The sequence below is a fragment of the Mustela putorius genome, unplaced genomic scaffold (assembly GCF_011764305.1).
Source record: "Mustela putorius furo isolate JIRA1106 unplaced genomic scaffold, ASM1176430v1.1 tig00537335_pilon_pilon_pilon, whole genome shotgun sequence".
Classification (NCBI taxonomy): domain Eukaryota; kingdom Metazoa; phylum Chordata; class Mammalia; order Carnivora; family Mustelidae; genus Mustela; species Mustela putorius.
This window is the reverse complement of record NW_025422457.1, coordinates 1,180,022-1,204,549: the sequence shown is the minus strand read 5'-3', so window position 1 is coordinate 1,204,549 and position 24,528 is coordinate 1,180,022. Positions and strand designations below refer to the sequence as shown.

The 24,528-nt window shown below is 40.0% G+C and overlaps 2 protein-coding genes across 2 annotated transcripts in view; both read right to left on the bottom strand.

Annotated features, from left to right (window-relative positions):
- KIAA1614 (KIAA1614 ortholog) overlaps positions 1–919 on the bottom strand; it is a 48,261-nt gene extending 47,342 nt beyond the window's left edge. The window contains exon 1 of the mRNA XM_013064238.2: positions 888–919. The gene's annotated coding sequence lies outside the window, so the exon portion shown is untranslated. The remainder of the gene's footprint in view (positions 1–887) is intronic.
- Positions 920–9,759: 8,840 nt separating this feature from the next.
- XPR1 (xenotropic and polytropic retrovirus receptor 1) overlaps positions 9,760–24,528 on the bottom strand; it is a 253,833-nt gene continuing 239,064 nt past the window's right edge. The window contains exons 13-15 of the mRNA XM_045074328.1: positions 23,987–24,126; positions 18,751–18,972; positions 9,760–15,708 (exon numbers count right to left, since the gene is read on the bottom strand). Coding sequence (XP_044930263.1) covers positions 15,648–15,708; positions 18,751–18,972; positions 23,987–24,126 — 423 coding nt within the window. The 3' untranslated portion in view covers positions 9,760–15,647. The remainder of the gene's footprint in view (positions 15,709–18,750; positions 18,973–23,986; positions 24,127–24,528) is intronic.

Here is a 24,528-nt window from a genome sequence, read left to right as displayed (position 1 = left end):
TAGGTTTGGGTGATAATATATGCTATGTCATTCTCCTGCCAGGTCATTAGGCCCAGAAGCATTTCGAAGGAAGTCCCACAGTGAAAACTCAACTCAACTCAACCCGCTTACATTTGTCTAACCCTGCCTTTCTCAAAAGTAACTGACCCCAGAAGCCCTTTCCCTCAAAATAAGAGTCAACATCCTGGACACCCACTTGGGACGACCCAACCAGATAATGTCTCAGGTTCCTTGTTCCCGGGGTAGGCGAGGCCTCTCCACCTCAGGGAAGGAGCAGGCAGCAGCTGTACAGAAAATCCAAGATCCCACAGAGAGGTCCATCTGCAGAAAAGGCTCCCTTGGGGGCAAGTGGCAGTCTCTCCCAGCTCCGTTTTATGTTTTTCGTTTTGTTTTGTTTTTAAGAAAACCTCATGCTGGGGCACCTGGGTGGTTCAGTGGGTTAAAGCCTCTGCCTTCGGCTCAGGTCATGATCCCAGAGTCCTGGGATCGAGCCCTGCATCAGGCTCTCTGCTCAGCAGGGAGCCTGCTTCCTCCTCTCTCTCTGCCTGCCTCTCTGCCTACTTGTGTCTGTCAAATAAATACAATCTTTAAAAAAAAAAAGAAAAGAAAAGAAAAGAAAACCTAGTGCTAGGAGTCAGAGACCAAAAAAGGGAGACTTAAAAAAAAAAATCTCCGTTTATACTCTGATTCTGTGCCAATTTGATTATTAAAATTAACAGCCTCCGTTTGCCCATCTGTGAAAAGGGAGAACTAGGGCAGCTTGATTGGCACCCGCTCAACACTAGCCCTCAGAAGTTCCCAACCTGGGGTCCCCAGACACCAAATGGGGAGAAAAGCAGAAGCTATATCTAATATTTAAAGAAGCTGAATGGAAATTATACATTTACCGTGAGACGTGTCTTTGCTTTTGACTGATATTGTATCGACTCAGAATGGCAGCATCGGTTGTCATGGGGACAAGGATTATTATGCAATAGAAATGGTTGGTTGGTTAGGCAATTTTTTTTTTCTTTAACAAACTTAGTGTCTTGAAAGTAATAAACAGGTCAGCTGGTAAGAAAAGGCAAAGAGCTCCTGACTCAAGAGGGTGGACCCCCGACAGGTTTAAAAGCGCTATGGAGGAGAGCAAAGTGGTGGGGGGGACCCAGGGGAGGTTCGAGCGTCCCCAGGGAGTCCCTGGGGGAGACCCAGGGTTGTGTTCCGGAGCGCGTGTCGAGGGTGTGACGTGCCTGTCGCACAGTGGCTTTTCAGGGCATCCTGGGAGAGGTCTCCGAGGGCGGAGACAGGGCGTGGAGCACTCCCTTCCCTGAGCAGAGGGAGCAGAGCCCATTCAGGTGGGTTCAGGGGTCTGGCCAACGTGGGCTCTATGCAGCTTCTTAGAAGGCCTTCTGCCAGCGCCAGTGTCTGAAGGTTTTCAAGCACTTGAAAGTTCTGACTGAACACAGGCAAAGTCCTGCCCTTTGAGCCGCCTGAGTCACCTCTTCATAAGCTGCTACGTCTAGAGACACAGTCTGTGTGGTTCACGGCTGTTAACCTTCCCTCCTAGATGCTGTTCACTCGGAACAGCCTCACTAGACTCCTGTTCTCCGTTCTCCCCAGGGGGCTCCTTCCCCCAACCTTTCTCCCCTAGCATCCAGCTCCATTTCTGTACCTGCCTTGGGAGCTGGGCCCACGAGTCTTTTCTCTCTCCTCCAAGGAAAGCCATGGTGAAAATCACTGTTGGTAGAGCCCTACACATCACCAGAAAGACAGTTAGCTTTTTCTAACTCTTCAGAGAAGCTAAGACAACAAAGTCTTCCCCTTGCTAATACTGATATTGTTAATAATACCTCTTGCTAAGAATTGGGCCATATCTGTGAAAATTTAGAGGAAACGGGAGGACAGCGGACAGGGGGATTCCATCTCCCTCAGGATCCAAACCAGACTGCTGGCTTTAGCTAACTGGCTAAAGCCGGAAAGGATTGTTCTCTAGCGTATCTGAGAACAAAGCATTTTGCTGTGTGGTTTTTTAAAAAAAAAAAAAATTATGTTAAATGACTGGATAATTAAATGCATAATTTGGGGAGGAAGAGTTAGAAATTAATTAAACTGTAGGAGAAAACGGGAAAGACATTGGACTAAGAGGATCACTGTCTACTGCATCCTTCCAGATTGTCTAAGCTATTTTATAATTCTTTAAGTTGTAGAAAAATGGAGAGTCATGCAAATGACTTTTATCCACAGAAAAGCCTGTTGTATTTAGTGGATAGTCCCATGGATACTGACTAGCAAAATATTGCTGATTTTGCATTTATTTGTAAATGTTTCTCAGCTTTCCAGATGTCTGTATATTTGTGTTTTGGATTCTCTTTTGCCTAGGTGGTACCATGGTACTGGTTCTCTCCTTCATTAATGGCTTAAATCACATCTCTGACATGTGTTCCTCTTACAGCCATTACAACTACATGAGAGGCACGATCATGCCCTCTTTTAAAAATTATCTTTTGACACATCCACAGAGAAAGGGCCATGTGAAGAGAGAGTGAGAAGATAGTCATCAGCAAGCCAAGGAGAAAGGCCTCTGCAGACACCAAATCTGCTGACACTTTAATCCTGGACTTCCAGCTTCCAGAACAAGGAAGAATAAATTTCTGTGGTTTAAGCTACATAGTGTGTACTATTTTTTTATGGTAGATTTACCAGACTAAGACTGTATACCCAATTTGTTCATCCATTTACTTATTGGTGGATAGTTTCTTGTTTTCTGTTTTTGGCAGTTAGGAATATACAAAAAATGATCTTTTGATGAATTTGTCCAATTAATATTTCTTAATGTAAACCAGACATTATGGTTGGACACCCAAGGTAGAAAAATAGACAACATGCTAGTCCTTGAGAACAAGCTAGTGTGGGGGATTAGAAGCGGTGGGTAGACTGACAAGTGACCAGATTCAGTAAAGATAAGGAGTGCTCTATTGCTCAGCAATTTAAAAAAGGTTGAGATCTTGCCATTTGCAACAACACGGTTGGACCCAGAAGGTATTAGACTAAGTGGAATAAGTCAGAGAAAGAAAAAATACCATGACTTTACTCCTGTGTGGAATATAAAACACACACAAAAAATGAAGAAACAAAAAAGTAGAAGCAGACCCATACATACAGAGAACAAACGGATGGTTGCCAGAGAAGACGGGGTAGGGAGATGGGCAAAATGGGGGAGGAGATGGGAGCTACAGTCTTCCAGTTCTGGCCTCAGTGAGTCATAGGGATGAAAGGTGCGGATAAGGCCTGTAGCCAATGGTAACGTGATGACATTGTATGGTGACAGATGGCAGCTGCACTGGTGGGGAGCCTCGCATAACGTGTAGAGTTGCTGAATCACTGTGTTACGCACTTGAAACTAATGCAACGTTGTGTGTTGACTAAACTTCAATTTAAAAAAGGAAGAAAAGAAAGATAAGGAGAACTCTAAAGGTGGAGGGGGTTACTGGTGGCCTTAGTCTGGGTCTTCTTGAAGGAGCAAGGAAGTAATGCTTCTTGGCACCACCTGCGCAGGTGAAGAGCAAGAGGGGAGAATTCTCCGGAGTATCAGCCTCATGCTGGAACCTTCCTGGTGCCTCCATTTTGAGGACAGAGATGAGGACTAGCAGATGGGTCAAATTCCAAAGGGCCTTGTGTCCTCTAATGTACAGAACTGATTGTGGGTAAGGTCTAAAATGACGGAATAGTGTACAGTTTCATTTTTTTATTTTAAGATTTTATTTATTTGTTTGTCAGAGAGAGAGAGAGAGAGAGAGAGAGCGAGCGCGCAAGCAGGGGGAGGAGGAGGCAGAGGGAGAAGCAGGGTCCCCGCTGCAAAGGGAGCCTGACGTGGGATCATGACCTGAGCCAAAGGCAGACGCTTACCTGACTGAGCCACCCAGGCACCCTGAGAGCACAGTTTTTGACTTCTCAGTCTCCTGACATACATAGGGGAGCCAATAACCTGGTCCGATAAGTCACTGATGATTTAGAGTCACTGACAAAATGACATGGTTGCACGGGTGTTTAAAAAAAAAACAATATAAAATCAAATGACATTCCAGACTATAAGGGAAGAAGGATTAGAAGCAAGGGCACTAGCATTTCGGGGCAGGTTTTCCAAAAGAAGGCAGTGACTGGGAGTTTGGGGTGGACGAGCTGTGAAAGTAAGGGGGAGAAGCCGGCTGAGGCAGGGAGACGTTGCACCACAGGGCAGGCCTGACCAAACCGGGGCCAACCCAGCATGGAACTCTGGGGTGAATATTGTACCTCTGAGTGTTGTGTGTGGGGACAAGATGGCTGGGCCTTCGTGTCCCCAGAATAAAGTACAGTCACTCTGTGGGCATTTGTCTAGTCAGGAAGGGCAGGTTTTGGGTGAGGCAGCTTTCTGCCCCTGAGGCAGACCCTGAAGGAGCTGTCAGACCCTCAGCCCCCACACCTGGGCCCCACACCTGGGCCCCAAGTCCGACTTTGGAGAGAGGGGTGCTCGTTGCAGTTCCGGGTCCCCTACAGTTCACTCCTTGTTCCATTCAGTTTGCTTTTTCATACATGTTTAGACAGCGTCTCTTCCAGGATTACGGTGAATGCTTCTTCCTGAGGAGAAACTCTGAAAGGGGAGTTAGTAGGATGAGGCACCCCCCGGTGGTGGGGTTGGGTTCTCTCATCATCGCTTACCATTCCTCTGGCTTCAGAGGCTGGTCTGATATGACCCAGACCTCCTCTCCAGGGGACCTGAGCCCCTTTGTAAGTGGAGGTTCCTATAGTTTTCCATTTACCGTTACTACTGGGCAAGAGAGTACAAAAGGTGCCGAGTCACTTGTATTAAAAGATAATTTTCTTTTCAGGAAAAAAAAAAAAGTCAGGACCCTCAAACAGATACAAAGAGGGATGAGATAAGTGTATACATAGAAAATTCAAGAAAGTCAAAAGAGCACAAGTATATTTGGCACTAAGGGATATTGGGATGAATTGCGAGTAGGGACAAAATTTTTTAATGCAGTGTGAAATACATCAATTAAAATCACTCCCAGAAGAGACAAAATTTACATATAATTACCTACAATTTACAAAAAGTTGAAAAATTACTTGAAAACAAGGAGCACGACCAGATTCTGATAACCTGGAAACATGTGATATAAATGATGATATAAATGATACCTAGTGTCCGCGGAAACACAAACATTTTTTCTACCCTCGGGTGCCAAATGTAATCTTCCCTGCCCTCAGTGTGTAATAGCGGCCCTTCTGCTTCCTGGTGATCAGGGTCGATGACACTATCAGGAAGGTGATTCCTCTTCCTGCCTGCTGGTGCTTGGACATAGGAAGCCACCAATTCCTGAGCTCATAATTCAGTGGGATTACCAGTCCTGCAGAGCTGAGTTAGGGGGACAGAAAGCAGAAAGTGGATTAACGGACACCGTGTTAAGTGGAGTGGTACTCAGACCCTTGTGTCCTTTTTGTGGGCACAGTACCACCATGTACAGGTTTTTGTTTCAATGCATGTACCGAACCTTGGAGGATGACACCCATACTCCACGTGTTGCCTCTGATGTGGCACTCTATGTCTTCACTATTCCATTTCGGTGCTCTTCCAGGCTGGCAGCTGAGAGATGGGTTCTATGCTATGATAGAGTGAACTCCACGTTCACGAGCTTTCATGGAACCTCTATGCTGTAAAGTTGGTCCTCTGGTTTGAGGTGATAGGATATAGAATCCCATGCCAGTGGATCGAATACTCCACAAACCATATGGTGGTGCTGGTTGAGACTGTGCTGACCCATGACCTGTATATATATCTATTCTTCTGAGAACAAGGAACAGATATCTGAACTTTCCAGAGCAGGAAGAGCCCAAGGTAGTCAAACTGCTACCAAGTGGTCGGTTTGTCTCTTGAGGAAGACCAATCAATATGGTGCTCTACTGGGGACTCGTTGGTGCTGCTATAGGCAGGATAACTTTAGTGGCAGCAGTAGTCAAATTATCTTTGGTAAGTGAGAGTCTTTGCCGTTGGCCCATGAATAGCTTCATCACTGCTTCCACATTTTGTTCATGTTTCTGTTGTGCCAACGCTGGAGTGGCTGGTGATAGAGGTTGGCTGAGGCCAGTGGGCTGAGTCATCTGTCTACTTGATTTAGTTCTTCATCAATGGTGGATGCTCTCTGGGGATTTGAACATATAATACAAAGATTTTCCTCCTTTGAGTCCTCTCTATAAGTCCATCCACACACCTTCATCCCAGACCCTAATTTTCCTCATCAGCTAGCTGGGCCATTTGCCAATATATTCTAACCTTGGGACACTTCTTTTTTCTGCACCAAGGACACTACTCAAAGCTCTGAATATTGTGAGGATTTTCTCTTATTACTATCTTTTAAGGCCCCTCCCCACCGCCCTTCACCCCGTAGGAGGCTCTCCAACTTCAGCTGGCTCTCACGTATGGAGTCAGCCCATCCATGCAACAACTCGGGTTTTTCCCCTCCTCTTCCAGTTGGACTTACAGGATCCCTCATCCTGCCATAGGTGTGCCCAGGAAGAGGAACCTCTGGGAAATCATGGTAGGTGAGCAGGGGTCTGGGTTACCTGTTCATGCAGGCTGCTTGTACCCTCTCCTCCTGTTGGAGGTCCCACTTCCACTTTATGATGGGTTGTTGCTGGGCTCGTCTCATTGGGTCTTAGAAGACCCTGCATTTAATGGGCGATTTTGGTTACAAAGTACTTGGTGATTCTCTCTACCAGGGCCTCCTAGCAGGTTAGGGGTTGTTTTCCAACAACCTACAATTCCTCACTGCAGATGGCATGGCCTTGCTGCAGAGCCCTGGGGCTTGCCTTGTGATTCTCTCACGGGAACTTGCCACAAACTCCACATGGTGCCTTTCCTCCCCAAGGATACCTCTAATCCCAGGAGGCCTGTCAGATTGTATGGATCTGGACTCCCTGCCTGGTAGCCTGTGCTGGCTGCAGAGTGGTCTTTTCTGCTCTGGGATTCACTTAAAGTTGGCTGCCTTCTCTGTCACGAGATGCATGAGTCAACGATATCTCTAGGTATCGAATATGCTGACTCGAGAACTTGAAGAGGCTGACCAGGCCTGATTCCTTCTTCATAGTGAGGTAAAAGATGCAATAATTTGTCTTTGTTTTGCAGATGTCCTGGTTGCTGGACCTGACTCCTGGCCTTCTGCAAATGTTAGAGTTGTGCAGGTACCTGAATTGTTGCAGGGTTTAGCTCCAGCCCTCTGGAACACACGTGTCTTATAAAGGTCTCCAGCAAGCCAGTCATCTCTTGGTTATCTGACTCAATATGTCACTGATGAAATAGATGAATGTGTTGTTCTGTGGATGTCCAGCTGGCATGGGTATGTTTGAACTTAACATGGCATTGGAGCAAAACTATTAATGTCTATTATTTCCATGGAAATGTGAATTGTTTCTGATCTTTTGTTTTGACTTAAAGAAAAAAGAATGCCAATCAATGGCTGTATACTATACTCTTGAGGTGGTACTGATCTGGTCTAATGAAGATGCCACATCTGGCACTGTGCCGGCAACTGGCGTTATTATACTTGAGATTGTACTAGTTTAGTTACCCTTCCTACTCCATGTGGTTTCTTTAGGGACCAGACTGGTCAAACTAATAAGGACTGAGAGGAGGAGGTAAATAGAATATGGCAATAAATCTCTATTCTCTTCTCCCCACAATATGACTTTACGTTTATTTATACGTGACGGAAGTTAATTTGAGAGAATTCCACTTGGCCCTTTCCAATATGATAGCTCTTATTTTGCAGACCAAGGATGCAAGTGGGGGTTGGGCCAACCACCAAATAGGTCATTCCTATTTGAGTGAGGCCATGGATGCTGAGGATCTCTGTAAACTGGACATTGGTCAGGACTACATTTATTATCTGGCCCTCATAGGACCCACTCTAACATGGGGGCCATGAAGATTCAGATCTTGGGCCATTAATGACAACTCATGACCTATGTCCAACCGTTCTCAAATGTCTGGGCATTCCCTTTTTCCTAATGGGTAGTTACCTAATCACTATTATGTATACTTGCCATGATATTGCAGTGTTTTCCCTCCTATGGACCCAGTCATCTCTTTTGACAGCAGTTCTGGGTCTGAAAACTGGCTTGCTCAGGTTAAGAAATAGGGCAAGGGATTATGACTTTTTACTGGGGCAACTGCCCTCAGCTTTGAAGTTGCCCATCATTGACTTCTGCTAGTATAAGCTAAGTAGTACAAGCTGGGTGACTGCCCATCTATTTTGTCTCTAGGGACACTGTTATAGGAATTATCTCATACCTCTCTGTGGTTCTGGCCCTCTTGGCTGCCACTCTGACCTTGCCATCAGGAGAGTAATCGTGACTTCTTGGCTTTGGATGGTTTTAGGTTGCCACCTGGCTCTGTTGTTTGAGTTCTATCACCCCTGTTGCTGCTATCAGCCGACATTGTTTGGTAGAGGCATCTTTATAAAGAGTCACCTCTGAATTTTTGGTGATGCTAGGGAACCTCTGAACCTCAGGACCTTTGTCCATGGTTTCCTCTTGCCCTTCCAGCCATAGTATATCCAGCATGACTGCTTCCCTGAGACTTTTAGCTCTATCCTTCACTGTCTGCCAAGGCAGTTCTGGATTTTAACTCTACTCAACTGGGCCATTTTTTAACTCACGTGGGCCATCACTTTTTCCATGCTTCTGGTAGCCATGCTAGTAGCAAGTTTGCACTAATTCCTGGAATCTTTACTATGGAATTAAATTCTGTATCTTGGGGGTGTACTTCCAAGTCAACAACTCTTCTCTATTCAATCTTATATTCTGGCTCCTTTCTTCAGGCATCCTCAGGATCTCCTCCAACTCCTATCAGTACCTGTACTATTTTATGGTCCCTTTAGTGTAGTCTCTATCTTCCCTTAGCTGGGCCAGTGTGGTCCCAGCTGAGTTATGAGGATCCTGAGTGTGCATGTATTGTCTTGCAGAAGAGAAGTCTCTTTACTGTCTCCTATCATGGAGTAGGATTGGGGAGTTAATGAGGATTATGGGGAAATAGGTCTATAGATTCGGACTTTTCCCAGGAGCTTGTGGAATTAAAATCTTTTGGAAGGGGATCCAATTAGATGTTGTATCTGATGTGTCCAATTTTCCTGATAAGGACCCTGACCTTACATAACAGATCTGTCTTGGTCGTCTGTCTTTGAAATTCTGCTACTCTATTAAGTCCTGGTTTGGTCTTCTTTCTCTCCTTTCCCCCTTTGATTCCTGCTGTAGGAAATGAGAATGCTGTATGCAACTAAAAAGGCCGTTTCCCATCTGGCTTTCAATTACCTGATACTTGCCCTCAGTGGTTCATTAGCCTTCTGTAGGCATCAGTGACACTTAGAAAAGCCATCCAATCTTATCGTCCTATAGCTACTGTCTCCTCTCTACATGGATATGTCAGTGAAAACAGAGTCCAACTCTCCAAAACACAATTAAACTTATCATTTCATCTAATAATTGCATTTCTGTATGAGTAGGAAAAAATGAGCTGTTATATCATTCCATTAGATGCCTAAGACTCCTAAAGACAAAAGGCCATTTAAGATTATTTTTCAGTTTAGTGAAAAAGTTAAAAAAATGTTTCATCCTTGAAATATGTTTGTCCTAAACTCTTACACACGTTAGTCTTAAGAAGAATCATGTTCAGGAATCCCAAGAAACCCAGAGAGAAAAACATGCAATCACACAAGCCATTCGCCAATGACAAAGGAGTCAGCAAACTGTTGGAAAACAGAGCTTGTAATAATGAAAAAAGGACAGAGTTTGTAACCAATCACTTATTTTCTTTTAAAAACACATAACCACATTAACTTTTTGCTTTATACAACCATCTAGAAACTATAAAACAGTACCACGTTGTGCATTTAACCTACTTATCAAGAAGGGAACTCCACACATTGTAAGAATTCTACCCATATAAGAAGGAAAAAGGAGACAGCTAATAGCATAGTCACAGATACAACATGAGTCCAAGCAAGCATCAATTCTTTGACGTCACCTTTTCCATTTACCAGAGTGGAGAGAGTAAGAAAGAAAGCAAGGGAGAAAAAAAGAGGGAAAGAAGCACCCACAGAGGACTAATCACATTCCATAGTTACTTTTGACAACTATAGCTCAGGGTTTCATAGAATAGTATCATTTGACCAACACAATGTGGTAGGGGGGTGAAGGAAACATGAGTAGAGGGAGAGGATTTGAAAAGACAGATACATTTTACACCCTATTCCCCTCCTAAATAGTCTTCATTGATACAAGCTTCTGTGCTAATCCAGAATATAGCAAGAAATTAATCTTAATGTGATAAAGCTTGAATTCCGCTCTTTTTGCAAATGTGAGTGGATCACAATTTTACTTTACACTTCAAAAGAATAACAATGCCATGATCAATTACAGCATTCTTTCAGGATTCCCCATGATCTTTCTCCCTATTCCCACCATGCTGGTGTTGTTACAGGACAATCAGGGAAATTTGGATAGGAACTTCAGGAAGTTTGGGTAGTGAGATGGAATCCTTGCTCTTTCTTTTAAGTCCACACCTTTCTGGTAGTAAGTCTTCCCTCTGATTTGGGTGGTCCAGAGGAAAGGGCATAGGAAGAACTAAGGTAATGTGGTAGAAGTTTAGTCAAGTAACTGGTTTTGAAGGTATACAAGATGAGACTGTAATTAGCAGACACACTGAATCCAAGGCAAACAATTGGTTATTTGATTGTCCTCCTTAGGTTGATGGCACCATAAACAAACTGAAGGTGGCTTCGATATACTAATAAAATAAACCAAAGGTCTGCTACAAGGAAACATATTTTAGATGAAAATAAGTATAATGATTCTTTTCACTTCAGGGGAAACACTCATCTTGTCCCTCTTACTTCCTCTTCCACTGTAAGTAAGCAAATATATGATGGGAGGTTGTTTTTATGGGGCAACTCAGTATCAGAGTTTTGCCAGTTTCATACAAGAATGGCCATTATGAAGTGTACCAATCAGGAGGCTCATCTCCATTCCCAGGCAAACTACTCATATTGCTTAAATTAAGCTCTTTCCATCTAATGAAATTTTACTTTTTCAAGTGTGGTGAGTAGAGTGTGGTTTAATGCCAGTTAAATTACTGGTCTGTAGCACTGACCATTACAAGTTTCTTAGGGTCTAATATAATCAATTCTATCCCACATTATCACTGTGCTCTGACATTGTATAGATTGCAAGTATAATGCAGAAAGTTTGCTTTTAAGATTTACTATCAAGACTGATTCCTGAAATGTAGAAACGTATTTAAGTAATTTGCAAAATCTCATTTTAACTCTCCTAATCATCATAAGAAATAACATTTAGATGCATTATAAAATGAAATAAGCTGATAAATCTGATTTATTCTTTACCTTTTTCTGAAGTGCTACCATAACTTGTATTGTCTTTACCTAGAAACTACGGATTTTATATGTAATGATGCTGGCTTTATTAGATTTGAGAAAAGTGTGGCAATTTTGTAGTTGAAAAAGCCATAGATTCAACATGATTTTTTTTTAATCTGAGAAGCAATCTTAATTAAAAAAATTTAAATATGTTATATAGCAAGAGGTACTTATTTTCTGAGAAAGGAAAATTTCATGCAAATTAAGGAGAACTGTATTCTGAAATTTGTTTACCAAACAGTGCAATCACTTTAGAGAATCTTGAGTTTTTGAATAAAATAATGCCATGGATAGGGTTATTTCCTAAATTAGTTTCCTTAGGTTAAGAAGTTTTCCTAGTCATTACTTAGGAAATTGCATTTGGGCATTATTTCCTAAATAATGCAAAGGAATAAAAGAAAATGATGGGAACATAAAGGCAGGGCTCTACCAGCATAACCACTAATGGAGAGACAGAGAGGCAAGACTGATGCCACTGATTTCACACCCTTTTTAACTGCCCTGTTTCTTGCTGCCACAATCCAACACCTTCCCACTCTTCTCTGCTATCTCCACAATCATTTTAATTTCTTCACCTAAATGTCTGTTAATCTGATGCCAGTACAAATCAGTAATAGGTTACTTTTTATTTTTAACTCGCCTTAGTTCACCTCTTAAGAAAGGATGCACTGCTTTCTGTAGTTATGGGCCCAGCACGCTTCCGCTGCGCGACTCTGCTTCTTGCTTTCTGTAGTTATGAATGTACTTTGGTCAGACTACGGTGGAAGGATACCCTATATCAACAACTTACTTCTAGTAAAATCTATTAAAATCTTAAAACTCTCATGCTGAAAACTTTGGGGAGTTGCAGATCCTGGGGGCTAGGCCCCATTTTCCTTAAGAGGCCATACAGGTGACTGATGAGGAGACTGGCATACTCTCACAGCATTGCTTCTGACTCTGAAGCTGAGCAGCTTTCTTAAGTAGAAAAATGAGAGAGACTGGAAAAGAAAGTTGCATATGGGTTTTCAACTTCTTTCCATTTTCCATAAAATTACCATTATAACCTAGTTAATGATGACTTAATTTTATCATTTTATTGTCTCTCTGTATGGCATGAAATCATCAATGATTCCATTTTAATGGTATAGGCAGCCTTAAGCATAGGTGCATGTTTGTGAGTAGAAAATAAGCCATTTTTCTTTGTCTTCTGATTTCTCTATACATATCAATGAACTTTATTCATTTAATACTTCCCTTTTATTCCTTTGGGGAGTATTTAAACTGATTCTCAAATAAAATAAAACTAGAATTTCTAAACCTAAAATCAGATGAAGTTTTACCTTTGGTTAGACTGCTACTCCTTTAAAATGACTCTGTGATAATAATTTCCTAAAAGTTCTGAGAGTTTCAGTGTACAGACATCTCCAATAAAGCATTAGGTAGGACACAGCATTGGCAACTGGTAGGGCATTTAAAACTTAGAAGAGAAAAATGCACATTGCCTTTTTTTCAAGGAAGAAAATTTAAATGTATACTCTGTCTCTCAAACTGCTTCCTCTTGATGAGGAAAAATCTGCTTTTCTCTCTACAGCTTCACAAGGCACATAAAGCTGTGTATTTAAATACTTATTTGAGCATCTGTCCTGGTAAGCTGAATGTTACATAAGTCTTCTCATTCTTGAACAGACTATGCTAAAAGGATAAACACATCAGAAAAGGAACAAACTCTAACATTGTATTATCTATGAAAAAAATAATACTGATTAGGGTTTAGAATCATAACAGTTGAGGAAAGATCAAATTGGCCATAGGATACACTGAAAGAAAAACACTGGGGAGTTCAAATACCAGAAATCAACTATAAGATTTTATGTGTGTCATTATATAGTGCCACTAACAGAAAATGAAGTTGACAATTCAGATTGCTCTGGATACACATTAGTACCACCAGTTTTATTTGTATAAGAAATGGCTGGTCCACTGGACTTATCCAACTCAGTAATAATTACTGTTATTTCTTGACAGACCAGTGATATTTCCCCCATAGTTTTAAAGTACAAAAACAAAATAGTTAGAAAAAAAAAATTCCAAGTATAAGTAATGAAACCTTTAATCTATTAAAGGTCACTAAATTATTACCACTGATTATAAATGATTAAACTAAAAAAAAGTAATTAAACTTTTCCTCTTTAGTTTTGGGCCAAAGAACATGCTTGGCAAAACATAAAAAACAACAAAAGCCAAAAATTTGTATGATTTTTCAGGAAAAAAAAAAAAAATCTCGCAATTTGGAAAGGGAAAAAACTTTGGAAGCTTGTCAGAATAAAAATGGAATAAACTCCTTTAAAAATGAACTATTTGTCAGTTAATTGATAGAATTTTGGTAGTAACAGTAACTTTAATATAATCTACTAGAATCACAACAGGTGTAAGGAAGACTTGGCAATACATGGTAGAAGAGCTACTGACCATGGGGGTATTGTAAGGGGCAAGTGACCATGTGTTTTCAAGACTAAGTAAGTGATAATAACAGCTGCCCTTCTACTCATTTGTCTCTTTGCCCAAGATTAAGCTGAAAATGGCAGAAGTAATTTACTTTCATGAATCTACTGATGTTGATGTTGGAATCTTCATCTGGACTGCGGGGGGATGGGTGGATTAAAACATATTTCACTTTTTCTGGTATTTATATTAATTTTGTTAGATAATGAAATGCTCAATTTAATGCCAACCACATTCAAGGAAGCAAAATCCTTTAAGGTTTGGGGGCTTATTTGGATGACTTAGGAACGTAGGAAAGAAATTAGACAAAGAAGTAAAAATGGGCAGTGTGCACAGACCGTGAGAGTCTGATAAGGTCTGAGAAACATACCTTTTGTTTATACCAAGTTTAGACCCCCAAAATCTTAAAAGCAGGTTGTTTTTTGTCTCATAGGAGGGAATGAAATCTAATGTTCATTCTTTAAAACTGCTGGGAGAAATGGCTGCCAAGGTCTGTTTTATTCACGTAATGTGACAGTAGAAGGATAATTTGTTCTTTGCTCTCAAAAATATGGTTTCCCCAAAACAGACTTTTAATTTGACCAAATTCTGGCTAAAGCAAGTGAATCCAAAAGAAAAACTATCCAATAAGGTGTAGGGAGTCTCTGAAATAGCTTATCTTCTCATTCAGAGTCAGTAAAGTTTATACTTCCATTACCCTAAATGCTGAAACTTAATAAGGCATAACTTCAGTTGTTATGGTTGGAGTATGGGCAAATATATTCCACATTTGTTCCTTAAAAAAAAAAGTATCAGATCTTTTAAAAAATTTCAACCATTACGTAGAAGTATATAGATGCTTTGTTATGAAAGACATGCTCAGGATTCTAAAGCAGCAGCAACTTAAAAAATCAGTAATAAAACTTTGGCTTAAAATTAAAAAAGAAAAGAAAAGAAAAAGTCAAACTGGTGCGAGTCGTCTCATGAAAGAGGTATTGTGGACTAAACCCTCACATGCTGTCCAACATTAGTTTCCCCTGTCTTCTTTCACTGTTACCACCTTCACTGCACAGGAGTTATAGCATTCTTTTATGGTTAAGTTTCATAAATAATGAGAAAACTATATGCAACAAATACATCATATTTCCCGCCCACCCAGCAACCCACCCCAAAATAAGAAAAGTTACATCAAATTAAAAAGTAGCTTCATGAATGAAGGTACTGCTCTAAGTTGCACTTTCCCTGCAAGTGCGGCCAGTGCATTTGCGCTGGGTATGAAGGAAAGGAAAGAATTCTCCACATAAACTGACAAAAAATTTAAAAATCAATGTCCGGTTTCAACCAGTCAAAACCGGGCCCAGCGGAAGCCGAGGTATCTCGGTACCGTCCTATCAGAGGGTCCTTGCAATGCCTGTTCTTCCATCCTGATAGGTATCTGTGTCCTTGTGATTGTAAACAATCCATAAGATACTATGTTTTTGTTCCTTAAAATGTCCTCTGATTGGCAAAATGAAGTAAATATTTGTTTTAAAAATAGAAAATGAAAATTAAACCAGAAGAAAAGAAAAGAAACACAGTGAGCTTGTCTGGAGTCCATAGGATCCGATCGGGAAGAGCTCGGAAATGTGTTATGTGTCTTCTCCTGTTTTCGGCTGGAAAGGTACTAGAGGTTGCGTTGGTCGAGGAAAGAATTGTAGAGTAGGAAAACCAAAGATGTTAATCTAGACTTCAGAGGATTCAAGTGTTAGCTTCATCATCTGTGTCTTCTATCAATACCTTAGTGTCACGAGCCTTGGATCTAGTGGAATAAGGGGGAAAAAAGCACTTAGTCCATTATTAAAATACAAGCATGTTAATGGTATTAGGTACATATCCCATCTTATCACCACTAAAAATACATCATAAATGGGAATTATATATTGCACCAGATGGACTATTCCTGGAGGTTCATACTCAATTTTGGGTATTACTGGAAAAACATTAAGAAACTAGACTGCAACCACAAGAAGGTGACAAGAAAAATGGCCAGACATGCATAGCAGAGAAAGAAGCAATCTAGAAGAACTGAGTTTGATCAGCCATAAAGCATAATGAAATCTTGCCATTTGCAACAATATGGATAGACTTTGAGAGTAAAATGCTAAGTGAAGTAAGTCAGAGAAAGACAAATATCATATGATCCTACTCACATGTGGAATTTAAGAAACAAAACAAGTGAACAAAAAAAGGAGAAAAAAAAGAAACAAAAAACTCAGACTCTTACATACACAGAATAAGCTACTGATTGCCAGAGGGGACACGGGTGGGAAGATGGGGGAAATAAGAGTACACTTATTGTGATGAATGCTCTGTAATACGCAGAAATAGTGAATCATATTGTATACCTAAAACTAATAAAACACTGTATGTTTTATTAACTGTATGTTAATTTACTTGAGTAAAAAAAGAAGATCTGAGTTTGAGTACTAATTGTATGATGTAACTTTTTGACTGTTATTATTTTCATCTCTATAAGGCAGGAATAATAATACCCATTTCACATAACAGTACTCTTACCTCATGGAGACAGTATCAATATCAAGTGAGAAAATGGATATAAAAAGCATAAGTATGAGATAAATATGAGGAATTATGATGAGCACTGATAGAAATACTGCCATTTGAGGTGCACATGAAACTAGGTGAGTAAACCAGCAGAAGATAAGACCTAAGGAGAGGCAGGACAGTTGTCTTCAAAAGTTGACAGGGTATGATGCAGAAGAGGGAGGAGACTAAGACATGGTAGCCCAACTAGGAGCAACTGGTTAAAGTTACAGAGAAGCACGTTTCAGCCTAACGTAAGCTAGCCACCATAATGACCATCCAACAATAAAACTAGGTGCCCCATCTAGTTATAAACTTCATTATCACCGACAATTTCCAGTCAGCATAAGATGGCCATCTAATCAGGAGGCAATGGGAGACACTCCTGTACTAGATGAGAAATAGGATTTGATAATATTAAAATAATCTGCATTTCATAAGCCCTATGAGGTACAAGTGGTCCTTTGTGAATTAGGTGTCATTATTTCCACTTGACAGAGGTAGAAACTGACATTTAGCAAGGTAAAGGATGTGCTAAAGGCTGCGGGAGACACAGAGTAAGTACTCAAATTCCAAACTTCTTATTTTAGATTTCCTGCTCTCTCCATTGCACATAACCTGTTCCATTGTTCTAAACATCTTCTTCTGGTTGCAGTCTACTATCTCAGTGTTTTTCCACTTCACTCCTGGAATTGAACATAATAGTTTAGTGCCCAAAAGCTTCCCTGGTTCTGAAGCAGAAATAGTGTATGTTTAGATTGCCCTCTGCTGGTGACGGACAAGGATAATGCTCAATGACACAACTACCTCCTCCCACCCGCTGCACTTACTTGTTCACCCCACCATCCCTCCCAGACCCTCCTCCTGCTTCTTCAAACTCTGTGACCTTACTACAACAGTCTCATGCTTTGTTTTGATGTTCTTCCCAATGACCTCGCTGGTCCTTCCTTTCTTGCTCCTTTTGTTTATTCCTTTTTTCCTTTTCTCTGTGTTTCCTCAGGCTTAGCTCCCGGCTTTTCTTTTCTCTACCTGTCCTCTTCAGAGAACTTCCAAATTCTGTCTGAAGCTTGGGCAATTTCTCCTCTGCTCTTCTATATCTATGGGTTACTATTACTACCTCCTAATTTTTTTAGGTCCTTTAAAACATCTCCTTATATTATTTTTAGTCCTACTGTAAAGCATCCTAACCCAAGTCCTCCATGTCTGATACTTCAGAATACCATGGTGGCCTTCCAGTTGGTTTTCTGGACTTTAGGGTTCCATTTCCCAACGTATCTTCCACAGTGGCATTAAAGCCTCTTTTGAAAATACTACTTTCACGTCATTCTATCATGAAAAACATTCTCCAAAAAAAAAAAAAAAAAGAAAAAGAAAAACAATCTTTGAATCCTTCCTGCCTATATGATCAAGTTTGTATTTTCCAGCCTTTTATAATCATTTTTCATCTACTCAGCTACAGTTTTGTTTTGTTTTGTTTTTTACTATAGTTCTAGTCACATAGCTTCCCTTCTGCCCTTAATTGTCTTTACTGTGCCTCTGGCCTAGTCAAGTATTCTCTTATCCTTTAGACAACTGCCCACGCTCAACTTAAGTCTCCCCCGTCATTCCAATCCACTGTGAAATCTGTTTCTAAATTCCAAGTGCAGCCACAATACAGTCTACATTTATTGTTCCTTTTAGGATCATACAAAGTTAATGGCTTATAAAAATACTATTTGGGTATTTTGGTAAGAAAATAAAAATAATAAATACAAGCTATTTATATATAAGAACTTTTTCTGTGAGGAAACTGATCTAAATCCCATGTCATAACCACTCTATAAGCAGGGATCAGATTAATTTCAATTTTCAGAGGAAGGGCAATATAGAGAAATTAGGTAATTTGGTCAAGGTTACATAGAGGTCAAGTTGCAGAGCCAGGATTCCTAAAGTTTGTAACTTGAAAATTATTTGTATACAAAACATACTGAAGAGTCAAGTAAATTATTTTCCATCAAATTTTCCCCAGTGTACTTTTAATGTCAAATTCATAGCATTAATGTATTAATTAATGTATTAATGACATTTTACTCTCTGTGTTAAAACATTCTATAGATTGGATTATATGAAATTGCTGCTCTTGCTGTTTTTGGTAGGTGAAAAATGGTTGAATGCCAGGATTTCCATGTGGTTCAACCTGATACCTTTTTGGCTTAAATGTTAACCAGGGTCAACACCTGAAGGAAACTGGTCTCTGAAAAGCAGATTCCATACATACTGAGAAGCGAGGCGAGGCCGGCGCAAGGATATGCTCTGGCTGTACTTCCATGGCCGGTTCTTCTGGCGGTTTCGTACGCCGTCATCCTGATCCATCATCTGTTCTAGGAGTGTCTGGTCATCTGCATTCAGAGGGGCCACAGAGATGTCCCGCACGGCACGGAATTCACCACAGTTATTCAGATGTTCATTCTCCAGGCGGAAGAAGTTCCACACAAATCGCCTTAGCAAAAATGGGGTAAGTAAGCAAATTATTTATAAAATCTGAGCTATCATAACCTGTAACCCTCCCAGTATTACCAAGTTTCCACTCAACGAAATAAAAACAAGGAATGAAGGATTAGGATATTAGAACAGGAAAAGATGGTGTGGGGGCGGGTGGGGAGGGAACTAGAAAGGTTGAGGCAAAGGGGGAAATTCCAGTGGCTAGAAGGTTATGTGTCTGCAGTTCTAGGGAGAGTCTGGGACTGGAGAACTGCACAAGTCATGGGATTAAGAATAATATAAGTGGAGGAAAGAAGTGGGCAGAGGACTAAACCCTGGAACATTCCAACATTAACAATTTGGGAAGAGGAACAAGAACCGCTAAAGGAGTTGAGAAGGAATTGTTAGGAAGACTAGGCCTCTGAGAAATGAAGTGAAAACAGTGCCTTGCTGAGAGGTAAAGTAAGGTAGGTACAGAGAACTGAATGCTGGATTTAGCAAACAGGGAGGCAGTGTGATACAAGAGCACAGATTTCTGAAAGACGGTCTAGATTCAACTCATGACTCCACCATTTACTAAGTATAATGACCTGGGATGAGTTACTTAACTTACGCCTCAGTGTCATCAGCACAATGGGATAGTAACAGTGTCTACCCGAAGATTGTTGTGAGGATTCATCAGTTAATACACACAAAAGGCTCATAACAGTGCCAGGCACACGGTGGGCAATACATGAGTGTTTGCTGCTATTACTGTAATTACTGTAGATTATTAACAAAAGCAATTTAGTTTGAGTATTGGGGAAAAAAGACTTGAGTTGAATTAAAGGGAGAATGGGGAGGTGTGAGATAGTGGAGATACCAAGTACAGACATCTTTTGAAGAGTTCTGCTGTAGAGGAGACAGAAACGGGCAAGAGTTGGAGGAGGAAAGTAGATTCAAAGGAAGTTTTTTGCGTTTGTTTTCATGGGTGACAGGATATCTGATTCTACTTTTAAGCAAATAATTTTTAAAGAAGTGAAATAATCAAGAATTTAAAAAGTGAGCTTTTTTTTTCTTTACTAGAAAAACATTTTTTAAAAATTCATAAAGCAGCATCCTATGTGGAAGAGGAAGAAGTGGGAGGGGGGTCAGTCTTAGAGTGATGGAGAGTCTCAGGTCCTAGACCTAGAAATTTGGGGAAGTGAAGACGAGGGATGACACACGATTGAGAGGAGCACTAACAGCAACAAGTATACTGTTTCCAGATTCAATATTTATCTCTCAGGTTTAATCTTATTTTATCAGAGCATTGTGATAGATGTGGTCATCCTGACTCAGAGGAATGCTATAAACATGTCTGAAAATACCTTTATTTTCCTTTGTGAAAGATATTTTCCATGGAGGAAGAGCTCTAGGTAGACCGTCATTTTCTTTTAGCACACTGAAAGTATCATTTTAATGACTTCTGATTTTCATTGTTACTGTTGAGAAGTCAGCAGTCAACCTAACTGCCACTTTGATGATAATCCTTTCTTTTAGGCTGCTTTCTTTAAAATAAGCATTTAAATTGAAGTATTACATAGAATCTAAAAAATTTTACAAATCACTAAGTGTGCAACTTGATTACTGTAAAGTGATCACCTTGTGTAATTACCACTCAGAAATAAAAAGTATAATATTATACACCCAAAGCTGCCTTTACAGCACTCTCCTATGTTCTAGAGAGTTTATTGATTTACCTTCCATATGTAGTTCTGTAGTCCACCTGGAATTGATTTTGTATACAGTATACAGTAAGAGTCAAGATTCATTTTCCCCCCCGTATGGATATCCAGTTGACTTACTATCATTTATTGAAGAACCTCTTTTTCCACACCATTATTTAACTACTTTTGTCAGAAATCAGGTAGTGTCAATGTATTTGTGGATCTGTTTCTGGACTCCCTATTCTGTTCCAGTGTACAATTTATCTATTCTTTCACTAATACCAGACACTGTCTTAATTACTGTAGCTATATAGTAAGTCTTGATATTTGAGAGGATAAGTTCTTTAACTTTTTTCTTTTCAGCATAGTCTTGGCTATTCTAGACTTTTTTTTTTTTTTTTTTTTTTAAATTCACTTGTATTTAGAGACAGAGAAAGCAAGCAGGGGCTGGGGGACAGAGGAGAGGGTGAGAGAAACCCAAGCAACTCCACACTGAGCACAAAGCCTGAGGCCGGTTTCGATCTCACAACCATAAGATCAGACCTGCACCAAAACCAAGAGTTGGACGTTCGACTGACTGGCCACCCAGGCACCTCTAGTCTTAGCTGTTCTTTGTCCTGTTTCCATATAAATTATAGAACTGGCTTGTCAATTTTTGTACACATAATCATTCATTAAATTTATTCCTAGATATATGATCTATTCTGATGCTATTCAAAATGGTGTTTTTAAAATTTTATTTTCTAATTATTTGGGATTGTTTTTTAGAACATTAAATTTTTATTTATACTGACCTTGTATTCAGGAATGCAGCTACATATATTCTAATAGCTTATTTGTAAATTCTTTTGAATTTTCTGCATATGCAACCATGTCAATGGATGAATAATTAGTTTTATTTTTTCCTTTCTAATTCTTCTTTTTTTTTTTTAAAGATTTTATTTATTTATTTGACAGAAAGAGATCACAAGCGCAGAGAGGCAGGCAGAGAGGGAGGAGGAAGCAGGCTCCCCACTGAGCAGAGAGCCTGATGTGGGGCTCGATCCCAGGACCCTGGGATCATGACCCTGAGCCAAAGGCAGGTGCTTTAACCCACTGAGCCATCCAGGTGCCCCCCCCCCCCACTTTTTAAGATTTATTTATTTGAGAGAGAGGGCACGCATGTGAGGCAGTGGGGGGAGGGGCACAAGGAGAGGGAGAAAGAATCTCAAGCAGATTGCTGATGGAGTCTAGCACAGGGCTTGAGCTCACAACTCTGAGATCAAACCTGAACTGAAACCAGGAGTTGGATACCTAACAGACGGCGCCACCAAGGTGCCCCTCCTTTCTAATTCTCACTATGTCTCCTCCCCATCCTACACTACACTAGCTATACTTGCAGTCTGATGTTAAAATGAAGAGACAACATGCATAATAATCTCACTCCTGATCTCAAGGGAGAGCTTACAGTGTTTTACCACTAAATATGATCTTATTTATGTTTTTTGTAGATAATCTTTGAATTATTCATGAACAGGTACTAACTTTTCTCAATGGTGTTTTCTACACACATGAAGGATGTCCCCCCTTTATTCTATTAATGTGGTGAGTTAGCACAGATTAATTTTTAAATGTTAAATGATTTTTAATATTAAAACTCACATTCCTAAAATGAAACTAACTTGGTTGTGATTTATTATGCTTTTTATATGTTGTTGGACTCATTAGCTAATATCTTCTTTAGGAGTTTTGCATTACTCTACATGAAACAGACTGGTTGGTCTTTCCTGGAATGTCCTCGTAGGTTTAGATATCAAAGTCATGCTGGTTGCACAAAATAAACTGGGAAGTGTTCCTTTCTTTTTTTTTTTTTTTTAAATTTGTTTGACAGACAGAGATCACAAGTAGGCAGAGAGGTAGGCAGAGAGAGAGGGAGGAAGCAGGCTCCCCGCTAAGCAGAGAGCCCGACTTGGGGCTCGATTCCAGGACCCTGAGACCATGACCTGAGCTGAAGGCAGAGGCTTTAATCCATTGAGCCACCCGGGTGCCCCAGAAGTGTTCCTTTTATTGCATCTTTCCTCTGCCAGAGTTTTATATACACTGATAATTCCTCCTCAATCTCCATATATTTGGAGGAATTCCCTGGGCCTACAGTTTTTTTTTTTAAAGATTTATTTATTTTAGAGAGAAAGAGAGGGAGAGAATCTCCAGCAGACTCCCTGATGAACGTAGAGCTGATACAGGCTCCATCTCATGATCCTGAGATTATGACCCTGAGCTGAAATCAAGCTGGGTGCTTAACTTACTGAGCCACCCAGACATCCCCCTTGTGAGAAAGATTTTAATATGAATATGATTTCTTTAATACATATAAACCTATGGGATATTCTATTTCTTTCTTGACTTTATTTATTTAAATTCAGTTAACATATAGGGCATTATCAGTTTCAGAGGTACAGTTCAGTGATTCACCGGTCTTATATAATATCCAGTGCTCATTATATCAAGTGCTTTTCAAGGAATTTGTTCATTCCAAAGTTTTTACTTTATTGGCATAAAGCTGCTCATAATATCATCTTACTTTTTTATTTTTTTTTAAGAGAAGGGGAGTGAGGAAGGGGTAGAGAAAAAAGGAGACAGAGAGAATCTTAAGCAAGCTCCATGATCAGCATGGAGCCAGACGCAGGGCTCGATCTCACAAGCCCAAGATCATAACCTGAGCAGAAATCAAGAGTCAGACACTTAACTGACTGAGCCGCCCAGGTGTCCCTCATCTTACTTTAAAATATATATATATATATATGTCTTGAGGATTTTTTTATTTGTAATTTGTGCCTTTTTTGCTCTAGATTTGGCAAATTTCTTTCGTGCAAAATTAGCTTTAATGCTTTGCTTACCTTGGGGTACCTGCTTTTACTTACATTTTAGGCTATATTATTAGATTGCTGATATCTTTAGGAAGGTTTAAAAGACAATTCCTCTGGCATTTCCTTTGTTTCTAGTGAAAAAGCTGCCTGAATAACCCAAAATGTCAAATTGCAAATAATAATTCTCAAAAGATTTTTATTTTAATTTCTGTTCTAAAACTTTTTATTTCCCAATTTCCACTCATGACCCTTCTAATGGAGCCCAATTCTAAAAAAAGCTTATAAGCCACCATTAGTAGTATTTTTAACTTTGTTAAGAATTAACCTCTTAGACCTTCAAGTAGGATTTTCCAACTCTGAGGCTAATGAGAAGTTTGAGAAAAGCTGGAAAATTTAAGCCTTTCAAGTATAAATACTGTTTTAATAAATTCTAATTTATAAGTATTGGGTGTCTTCTAGGGGAAAGAAACTTTGATAGACTTTCTGGTAGTTTGCTTACCGGAAAACCTCAAGGGGAGCAAAGACAGTAGCAATGATGTCCCCAGAATGAGGCAACAATGTCATGGAGGTAATTGAGATTTGGACAGTCCAAGCAAAGCGCAGAATCACATCCTCTATGATGGCACAGTAGTAATAGGCCTAAGGAATAATAAGCAAAGTGAGTACACTTCCCATTATGTTTCTCACCAATAAGCACATCTATCACAGCAACAAGAGTCACGTATGTCCCACCAATAAGCACAGGTTAAAGCGGAAAAATGATTTTTATTTTCTATTTTAGAAAAATCTCACTAATTTATATTCTTAAATAAGTACAATAACAAAATGAAGTTTTTTTGAATTTCATTAATTACTTAACTACTATATTTTATTCTCATACTGTATGCCAGGCTCTCTTCTAAACTCCAGAAATATAAACCAGATGAGATCCTTGATCTGATTGAGATTATATATTAATATGTACAACATATGCTAATAAAGACTCAAGAGCAAAACGATTAGCAGATTAACTGTGTTATTTGCACTTTTATTTTCATATTA